This window comes from Culex pipiens, chromosome 3, assembly GCF_016801865.2.
Source record: "Culex pipiens pallens isolate TS chromosome 3, TS_CPP_V2, whole genome shotgun sequence".
NCBI lineage: Eukaryota > Metazoa > Arthropoda > Insecta > Diptera > Culicidae > Culex > Culex pipiens.
This window is the reverse complement of record NC_068939.1, coordinates 176,416,993-176,428,097: the sequence shown is the minus strand read 5'-3', so window position 1 is coordinate 176,428,097 and position 11,105 is coordinate 176,416,993. Positions and strand designations below refer to the sequence as shown.

General features: G+C 38.2%; 1 protein-coding gene across 1 annotated transcript; it reads right to left on the bottom strand.

Moving 5' to 3' along the window:
• Positions 1–10,108: 10,108 nt before the first annotated feature.
• On the bottom strand, positions 10,109–10,727 carry LOC120419707 (40S ribosomal protein S14-like). Its single transcript, XM_039582494.2, has 2 exons — positions 10,691–10,727; positions 10,109–10,644 (listed from the first exon to the last, which is right to left on the bottom strand). Exons 1-2 carry the CDS (start codon positions 10,725–10,727, stop codon positions 10,265–10,267), a joined length of 417 nt encoding a protein of 138 aa, XP_039438428.1. The 3' UTR covers positions 10,109–10,264.
• Between the last annotated feature and the right edge of the window lie 378 nt (positions 10,728–11,105).

Below are 11,105 nucleotides of genomic sequence, written 5' to 3'. Positions count from 1 at the left end.
CTGAGTGCCGCACTCGTCGGTGCCAGTTTTGATTCAATCGAACGTCATTTGTCAGTGTGCGTGGAACTTGCATGAAACTGAAAAAATATCGAGTGCGGCACTAGAGTTTCAGTTCCAAGATGGCAGCGAAACTCGTGCGGAACTAGCGCGAGTTTTCCAAAGAAACACTTTGCTTATATTGTAACTTCAGTGTTTATTCAACATAAACAGTTTATCAAACAGTTCATGCAATAAAAGTAATAATTTTTAATAAATTGTACTGTTTAACATTTAGAGTCTTTTGAATAGGTTCTTTAAACATATGAAACACAATAGCTTATAGGACCTTTTTTTTTTAAAAAAAACTATGAACCGATGGAGGTTATGTTACACATGACCAGTCTGCCCAAGAACTATGCAAGAAGCATGTTGAAATGGTGGCAAATTTTCGATTCGGACAATGCATGTGTTTAAATGGGGAGAAAGACCGCAATGTAGTACCGCCCCTTTCAAATGTTGCTCCAGCCAGCCCAGTCACGAAATATTCTAGCAGAGCTGGTTCTGCTAAAACCCTGCTAGAACGGTGGAGCATTTCTGCTAGAATGCTGTAAGAATTTCCAGCTTTGTTAGAACTGTGCTAGATCGTCGTAACTGGGAGATTTCTACCACTTGAAGCAGTGTAAAGCAGTGTAAATTTCAAATGGGCAACAACAGCAGCGAAAGCAAGCCAGAGATGGTGTAGAAAACCCCCCAAAAAATCGCTTCGTTGTTCTGCTGTTCGTAAAAATGTTTTTTGACTCCTTTCCCTTTCGAGCTGCGTACTGGCCCTGTGTCCTAAATAGTTCCTTAGTAACTTTTTAAAATGGCGTAACCATTAATGTAAACAAACAGTCTATCCCACTTGCTCTGGTGACAGTTATGGTTGTGTAAGAGTGAGATAGAGTTATCTACGTGCGCATGTATTGCGTGTTTGAACACGAAGGGTTTTTAGGTTAAAATTTGTACCCGCCAGCAAAAACAAAGTGTGCGTGAGATCGGGCTTAGATAGCTTAGATTTTGATTATACTATTTTCGAGTATTGTAAGATCAGTTCCTAGCTGGACTCGGTCACTGGAAACGACCGGCGACTCAGTGACCGATGAAATAGGCGGCGGGCCAGATGCGGGCATAAAAATGTCAAAATCTCTTCCCCCCTCACTTCGTCTCACCGTTCAGCTGCAGCTTTGTTGACAAACAAACGGAGCACGCGGTCGCATGATGGCGGCATCGAGCCAGAATTAGGGGTGATCATGTGATTAAAAATGAAAGTTTTTTAAGAAAAATAATATTTTTCCGACCGAATAAAAAAATTGCGAGCATGTTCAAACAATTATTCCTGATGTCGGAGAAGTGATAAAAAAGCAAAATTTTAATCCATAATTTTTCTATAAATTGAATTTTTTCACTCCAACTGGGAACCCCTATCCACGACCGTTTCCAATGACCGTGAGAAGATGCCAGAAAATCCAGCTACGAGCTAAATCCACAATAGATCAATCGCCTGTAAAAACCAGCTGTTTACCACGTGCACCACCACAGCTGATTTTGACAGACGAATCATTCTACTCGATTTGCCTAAGTATGCGTGTCAATTTTGTTACGAACTAACACACTCTCGCGCGTGAGAGAAACCGTGGAGATCTCTATCGAGAAATTAAAAGTGAGAGTGTGTGCGTGCAACATGGAGTTAAACTTTTTGAAAAGCCTTGGTAAGCTTCACAGCAACTGCACAGAAAGTTTAACTCCATGTTGCGATTTGACAGCTCGATAGAGCTTTCTAAGCCCGATCTCACACACACTAGCGCGAATCTATGACATTTCCCCGAAACCCATATTACCGAAGGGACATTTCCCCGAATTCCTTTTACCCGAATTTCCCATTTCCCCTAATCGTCCACATCCCCGAAAGTCATTTTCCCGAATGGGCCACAATCCCGAATGCCACTTACCCGATTAGTCATATCCCTGAATAGTAATTTCCCTGAATGCCATTTCCCCGAACGCGGTCAAGCGGAAATTTCCAGGGACCCCGGAGCACGCGCGCTCCTGGTCACCGGGCATTTCCGCTTGACCGCGTTCGGGGAAATAGCATTTTATAAGAAAAAAAATGATGGCAATTTTTATCACATCAAACTACATATAATATTTCTTAAAAGGTTCGTATTGGCCTTGAATGATCAACTTTCTTTTTGGATTCCCTCAGAACAGACGTAGCATTTTAGGGGGGAAAGGGTGTTGAAAGGTTTGGTACTATTCATTCAAATACAATGAATATTGTTACAGACTTTTTGTTATATATTCTCAAAACAAATACTTTTTATTATAGACATGATAATAATAATGCAATAAAAAGTTTGTTATTTTTTATGACTCAGAAAACATACCGTGCGATTTTCGTAGTACAGAACCCCGTTCACACTGATCGTTTTATTCACATTGCTGGATTGAGATTTGGCGAAAAGTATAATCAACAAAAACTTTAAATAAAATTTGTACCAGCCTTATGTACCTATTTGTTCGATTTTTGGGTTCTTGAACAAAATTCGAAAGAAGACAAATTTCTCAAAAACAACATCTAATTATGCGGTTGAATACAAATGTTAATTGAACAAAAAAAAATCTAGTACAGTCCAGACTCGATTATCCGAAGGCTTCGGAAAAATTTCACTTCGGATAATCGAATCACGAAAAGAATTTTTTTTTCGATGCCTAATTTTTTATTGTCGAGCTTAAGTATGACCCCTAAACTACGTTAAAGTGATTTAAAACTTTTAAATCCAAGATGGCGGCCAATATGGCGGTGCTGTAATGTTGAAAAAATGCATTTTATTATTCAACAGGCAATCAACTATTCAAATTTGACTAAAATGGGGTTGTAGAACTGAAATGTTCGTGATTTAATTATCCGAAGTCCCATACAAACCTTCGGATAATCGAACTTCGGATGGTCGAAACTTCGGATAATCGAGGCTTCGGATAATCGAGTTTGGACTGTAATTGGGTCCTAAAATTAAGCCTAAATTTGTGATATTATTGTTCACAACGATAAAGCTTATTTTTCTAAGTACAATGACTCTTTCAATTTTTAAAAATTCACTTCACGGCCCTTCTTGGCAGAAAAGCTCCTACTTGACAGCTCGTTCCAAGGGGACCATAGTTGATCCATCGAAAAAATGTTGTCTTGTCAATAACTTTTTTTTGCATAAAAATTAAATAAAAAACTAACTTAATCCACCTATGTGGTTGATGCCTTCCTCACTTTTTACCAACAATGGGTAATATAAGTGGTTTGGACAAATATTTCAGCCATTTTTTTAGATCTAGAAAAATACTGGACTCGTTGGAAAGGTCTTTCAATTACCTAACCAACGATGGGTCGGATGTTGGATCCAGACATCGTTTACATACATTTAAGTGAGATCCGGCTTCAAAAAAGTACATAAATATCACATAAGTGGTCATAACTCGAGACAGGGTTGCCAGATATTCAATGTTGTGGACTCGTTTGAAAGGTCTTCTAATAACCTAATCAACGATGGGTCAGACGATGGATCCGAACATCGTTTACATACATTTAAGTGAGATCCGGTTTCAAAAAAGTACATAAATATCTCTTAAGTGGTCATAACTCAAGACAGGGTTGCCAGATCTTCAATGTTGTGGACTCGTTGGAAAGGTCTTTCAATTAACTAACCAACGATGGGTTGGATGATGGATCCGGACATCGTTTACATACATTTAAGTGATATCCGGCTTCAAAAAAGTACATAAATATCACTTAAGTGGTCATAACTCGAGACAGGGTTGCCAGATCTTCAATGTTGTGGACTCGTTGGAAAGGTCTTTCAATTTCCTAACCAACGATGGGTTGGATGATGGATCCGGACATCGTTTACATACATTTAAGTGAGATCCGGCTTCAAAAAAGTACATAAATATCACTTAAGTGGTCATAACTCGAGACAGTGTTGCCAGATCTTCAATGTTGTGGACTCGTTGGAAAGGTCTTTCAATTTCCTAACCAACGATGGGTTGGATGATGGATCCGGACATCGTTTACATACATTTAAGTGAGATCCGGCTTCAAAAAAGTACATAAATATCACTTAAGTGGTCATAACTCGAGACAGTGTTGCCAGATCTTCAATGTTGTGGACTCGTTGGATAGGTCTTTCAATTACCTAACCAACGATGGGTTGGATGATGGATCCGGACATCGTTTACATACATTTAAGTGAGATCCGGCTTCAAAAAAGTACATAAATATCTCTTAAGTGGTCATAACTCAAGACAGGGTTGCCAGATCTTCAATGTTATGGACTCGTTGGAAAGGACTTTCAATTACCTAACCAACGATGGGTCGGATGATGGATCCGGACATCGTTTACATGCATTTAAGTGAGATCCGGCTTCAAAAAAGTACATAAATATCACTTAAGTGGTCATAACTCGAGAGAGGGTTGCCAGATCTTCAATGTTTTGGACTCGTTGGAAAGGTCTTTCAATTACCTAACCAACGATGGGTCGGATGATGGATCCGGACATCGTTTACATGCATTAAAATGAGATCCGGATATATGTGAAAACACATTTTTATACATAACTTTTGAACTAGTTATCGAAACTTCAAACAATTCAATAGCGATGTATGGGACCCTAAACCAAGTCGATTGCAACTGATTTGATCAAAATCGGTTCAGCCAGTGCTGAGAAAACTCAGTGAGAATTTTAGTCACATACATACATACACACACATACACACACACATACACACACACAGACATTTGTTCAGTTTTCGATTCTGAGTCGATATGTATACATGAAGGTGGGTCTTTGAGCTTTTAAGAAAAAGTTCATTTTTAGAGCAGGATTATAGCCTTACCTCAGTGAGGAAGGCAAAAACGTTATCAGAATTGGTTTTTGATCGTGTTTCTTACCTTTGTTCATAAAAATTGACAAAGGGCTTTACTACCCAATTTACAACATTTAATCAACAGCATACCCGAAAAAGCTGTTTGTTCGGTAAAATTGAGAAAGAAAATAACTGTTAGTTATGGAAAAAGGCTTTAGCGAAAATGAAGATTAGGGAATATAAAAATTCGGGAAAATTTAAATTTAAATAAACGGCAATTGGCGTAAGTGTCACTTCGGGGAAATGGCATTCGGGGAAATGGCCGATTAGGGGAAATGGCATTCGGGGATATAGCCGATTAGGGGAAATGATTTTCGGGGAAATGGCATTCGGGGAAATGAGCTAGACCCCACTAGCGCACCATTTGTTTTGCTGGCTGGTACAACAAAATTTTTCGTGTACGTACACGCAATACATGCGCACGTAGATAACTCTATCTCACTCTTACACAACCATAACTGTCACCAGAGCAAGTGGGATAGACTGTTTGTTTACATTAATGGTTACGCCATTTTAAAAAGTTACTAAGGAACTATTTAGGACACAGGGCCAGTACGCAGCTCGAAAGGGAAAGGAGTCAAAAAACATTTTTACGAACAGCAGAACAACGAAGCGATTTTTTGGGGGGTTTTCTACACCATCTCTGGCTTGCTTTCGCTGCTGTTGTTGCCCATTTGAAATTTACACTGCTTTACACTGCTTCAAGTGGTAGAAATCTCCCAGTTACGACGATCTAGCACAGTTCTAACAAAGCTGAAAATTCTTACAGCATTCTAGCAGAAATGCTCCACCGTTCTAGCAGGGTTTTAGCAGAACCAGCTCTGCTAGAATATTTCGTGACTGGGCTGGCTGGAGCAACATTTGAAAGGGGCGGTACTACATTGCGGTCTTTCTCCCCATTTAAACACATGCATTGTCCGAATCGAAAATTTGCCACCATTTCAACATGCTTCTTGCATAGTTCTTGGGCAGACTGGTCATGTGTAACATAACCTCCATCGGTTCATAGTTTTTTTTTAAAAAAAAGGTCCTATAAGCTATTGTGTTTCATATGTTTAAAGGACCTATTCAAAAGACTCTAAATGTTAAACAGTACAATTTATTAAAAATTATTACTTTTATTGCATGAACTGTTTGATAAACTGTTTATGTTGAATAAACACTGAAGTTACAATATAAGCAAAGTGTTTCTTTGGAAAAACTCGCGCTAGTTCCGCACGAGTTTCGCTGCCATCTTGGAACTGAAACTCTAGTGCTGCACTCGATATTTTTCAGTTTCATGCGAGTTCCACGCACACTGACAAATGACGTTCGATTGAATCAAAACTGGCACCGACGAGTGCGGCACTCAGTGTCGCACCGGCACTTCAAATGAACGTACTATTAATATTAAATCAAGTGAATTCTGCCATTTGCAGGCCAAGAGTGAATGATACTGATATGATGCCTCTTCGTCTTCAGTTGACGCTCAGGCGAGGAACATCCTGGAAGGAGCGTCACTGACTACGCCCGTAGTCCTGTTAGATCATTCTTGATCAGAACAGTATAGCTCTGGTTCTTGCAAGTGAGCAATTCTCTACCAAACCCGGAAATGGATTTTATTTGCATTTTTTGATTTTGCTCAAACTTTGTGGGGGCCTTCCCTATGACCAAAGAAGCCATTTTGCATCATTAGTTTGTCCATATAAATTTCCATACAAATTTGGCAGCTGCTCATACAAAAATGGTACGTAAATATTCGAAAATCTGTAACTTTTGAAGGAATTTTTTGATCATTTTGGTGTCTTCGGCAAAGTTGTAGGCATTGTTAAGGACTATTCAGAAAAAAATAGGTACACGGAAAAAAAAATCCCGATTTTTTTATTAACTTTTTTTCACAAAAACTCAAATTCCCAAAATACGTATTTTTTGATTTTCGAGATTTTTTATATGTTTTAGGGGACAAAAATCCACAACTTTTGAGCTATAGAGAAACATGGTCAAAAAATCTGCCGCCGAGTTATGATTTTTTGAAAAACTGGTGATTTTTGGAAAAAATCGAAATTTCATACATAAAATTTTTTTGACATCATTTTTTTATGCAAAATTAAATTTGCAATCGAAAATTACTTTACAGATTTTTTGATAAAGGGCCCCGCTATAAAATGTCTAAGAGACATTGAAGATTGGACCTCTGGTTGTTGAGATACAGCGGCTTAAAGAAAAAGAAACACGAAAATTGAAGTTTTCTAAGTCTCACCCAAACAGCCCACGATTTTCTAATGACGATATCTCAGCAACTAATGGTCCGATTTTCAATGTTAATACATGAAACATTCGTGAAATTTTCCGATCTTTTCGAAAAAAATATTTTGAAAATTTTTAAATCAAGACTAGCATTTTAAATGGGCGTAATATTTAATGTTTGGCCCTTTTAAAATGTTAGTCTTGATTTAATTTTTTTTAAATATTTTTTTCGAAAAGATCGGAAAATTTCACGAATGTTTCATGTATTAACATTGAAAATTGAACCATTAATTGCTGAGATATCGTCATTAGAAAATCGTGGGCTGTTTTCTGAAATTTTCAAAAAAAATATTTTTAGAAATGGTCACTCATGGTCACTATTTTTAAAAATCGAAAAACTGCAAATATTTCGCTGAAATCAAACTTTTGGTGGCTATATCTTAAAAACGGGGCCTTTTATCAAAAAATCTGTTAAGTAATTTTCGATTGCAAATTTAATTTTGCATAAAAAAATGAGGTCAAAAAAATTTTATGTATGAAATTTCGATTTTTTCCAAAAATCACCAGTTTTTCAAAAAATCATAACTCGGCGGCAGATTTTTTGACCATGTTTCTCTATAACTCAAAAGTTGCGGATTTTTGTCCCCTAAAACATATAAAAAATCTCAAAAATCAAAAAATAAGTATTTTGGGAATTTGAGTTTTTGTGAAAAAAAAGTTAATAAAAAAATCGGGATTTTTTTTCCCGTGTACCTATTTTTTATGAATAGTCCTTAACAATACCTACAACTTTGCCGAAGACACCAAAATGATCAAAAAATTCCTTCAAAAGTTACAGATTTTCGAATATTTACGTACCATTTTTGTATGAACAGCTGCCAAATTTGTATGGAAATTTATATGGACAAACTAATGATGCAAAATGGCTTCTTTGGTCATAGGGAAGGCCCCCACAAAGTTTGAGCCAAATCAAAAAATACAAAAAATAAAAATGGTCGAAATCGGCCGGTTTTGTAGAGAATTGCTCAAGTGTCCTATTTTCTTACCTCCACGTTGGCTTGGTTTTCATGATGACCTAGCTGGTGGCCTGTGGAAACGGATCGTAAACCTTTGACCAGCGAGGGTCAGAGTCGAGACGGCTAGAAGAAAGGGGCGCGTCAATGTGGGAAAGGGAAGTTATTTGTGATTGTAGACGGTATTGTTTTGATTCGCAGTATGTTGAGTCAACTGCTGTGGATGTACCTGAGCATCGCACAACGGGGGTTCTCTTCTTTCCATTTCAGCTAACAGCTATCTTCTGTTTATTTTGTTTCACTGATTTTCTAAAACGGCTTCTGTTTACTATCCTCCATTTGATTTCGATTTTACTTATTTGATTCTCTTATTTCTCAACGCTTTTCCACTCTATTTTAACAATTGATGCTGCTGTAACAAACTGTCTGCTTTCCCTTAATTTTGTTTATCATGTGCCTTTTCTTTATTTATCTATTTGAATAATTTCTCATCTTCCCTGAAAATTGCCCTCAATACAATCTAAGCTTGTTTGTTACCTCTATTTATTAACTATTGTTAATTTCTTTATCTACTTCATAAATTACTATCTTTCTTTTACTATTGATTCTTTACATAGTATATTTCCTTCACTGTCCATTGTTTTGAAACTTCACCTGTTTCTTAAGCAAGTGAGGTTCGAGCCCTTACTCAATTTAGGATAGACACAAATATTACTATTGTACTTTTGAAAAACTTTTCTAAAATGCTACACAGTAAATAACAATTAGTTTTTGAATTCAAACTAAAATAAAACAGTTTTTGCTTTAAAGAAAGTTGATAGGCACACTATAAATGGCTAGGCGCTTATACTTACATCAAACCCTACGTAATGTACCACCCCCGGCCGAGTTAAAATGCGTAACCGGAAAAGAAGGTGTGCATGCCTGGCACGAACACTCAAAGCGTGTTCTAGCGTGTTGCTCGTACTGACTCAGAGCAAGGGTGAGATGTAGGTGTAAGGGCAGTGCGTGTTCGTCGGGAACCTAGTGCATAAGATCGGTCAAGGCCCGTTCTTACACTGAAAATTGCGAATTGCGAATTGCGAAGTGAATTCTGCCATTTGACTATTCTGCCGTTTGACTATTCTGCCATTTGACTGTTCTGCCATTGGACTATTCTGCCGTTTGACTATTCTGCCATTTGACTGTTCTGCCATTGGACTACTCTGCCCTTCAACTCTCCTGTGAATTATTTATTCTGCCATTTGACATTCTGCCCTTTAACTATTCTGCCATTCAACTATTCTGCTAATTAATTATTCCGCCATTTGATTATTCTGCCATTTGGCGGTTCTGCCATTTGACTATTCTGCCATTTAACTATTCTGCCAACTAACTTTTCTGCCGTTTAATTTTCTGCCATTTAATTTTCTGCTATTTATTTTTTCTGCTGATCAACTTTCTGCCATTTAATTTTCTGCTAATTAATTTTCTGCCAATTAATTTTTCTGCTTATTGACGTTCTGCCATTTAACTATTCTACTTTTTAATTTTTCTGCCTTTTGATTTTTCTGCCTTTTGATTTTTCGGCTCTTTGACTTATTCTGCCAATTAATTTTCTGCCTTTTAATTTTCTGCTGATTGACCTTTTCCGCCATTTAATATTCTGCCATTTGACCTATTCTGCTATTTGTCCTTTCTGCCATGTAATTTTCTGCCATTTGGCATTCTGCCATTCGGCATTCTGCCGATCGATTTTCTGCCGATTGACCCGACCCCGGTATTGATAATTATAGGCACTGAAGGTTTTGTTTCCACGATATGAGGCTAAAGGTTTCAAAGGGGAGAGTATGGTTTTCAGGGTTCACTGAAGTGGCCTAGTCTATGTGCACCTCGTGATGGTGTATTTCTCGATCAATGATTCAAGAGTTTTGAACAATAAAAAAAAAAATGTTTTCAAAACGACCGTTTGTAAATTGATTTTTATTGCAAGAATTTATTACATTAAAAACACTTAAAATTAAGTTCTTTTCTTAGTTATGTATCAACCCTCTATAAATGTCTTCGTTGCCGTCGCCGTCATTACTCTGCGGCAACAAGAATCGCTGTATATGGCCTATGGGTCGAAAGCGCGTTGATGATACGTAATGCACTCTGTATCATCACCACGATACAGTTCCTCTTTTAAGAACTCTGCTAGCGAATTGGAATTGGAAACTCGCACAGCGCGACGCAAAAATACCAGCCCGAGCTCTCCCACTCTTGACAGACGATGACCGCGGCGACCTCCCTCTCGACGGGTCGAATCGGACGGGATCGGCGGCACGTCCTCGATGCGGCCAATCTTCATCGGCGAACGGGCCTGGGCACGGAGCGCTGACTGGGCACCCGGTACCGGGGTTTTGGTGCGGTTTCCGCCGGTGGCACGCAGCTTAATGTGCAGCGCGGTGATTCCCAGCGACTTGCACTTTTCGGCGACGTCCTGAGCGGCCAGGCCTCGTCACGATCGACCGCCAATTATTCATAAGCATTTGTTGTGTACCTGTTAAATCAAAGTTATTAATGTTGTTGAAAACCATCTTGTAAATTTCAAAAAATTAGGCCGACATACCGATTGGTTGGTTTCCGTGTCCATTTTTGGCTTGTCGATTACCAACGGCAAGAACTGCCGAATCGATCACCTAACTCACGAGTTACTATTAACCGCAAACACGGCAGGAATCCTAAAAATCTGGCGCAGAAAAGATGCCAATTCCCACCGGTCGGTCATTTCTCAAGCACCAAAACAGACCAGTTGTCAAATTATTTCTGATCAAAGTGACCGTCCAAAAGTCATTTTGTACAGACTTTTTGTCATGACCGAATGGATAATTGAAATTACGTTTATATCACTTAATCCGCTTATAACTAAGTCAATTTTGATCAAATCAATCTGCAATGTTCTACAAAGTTGTTCC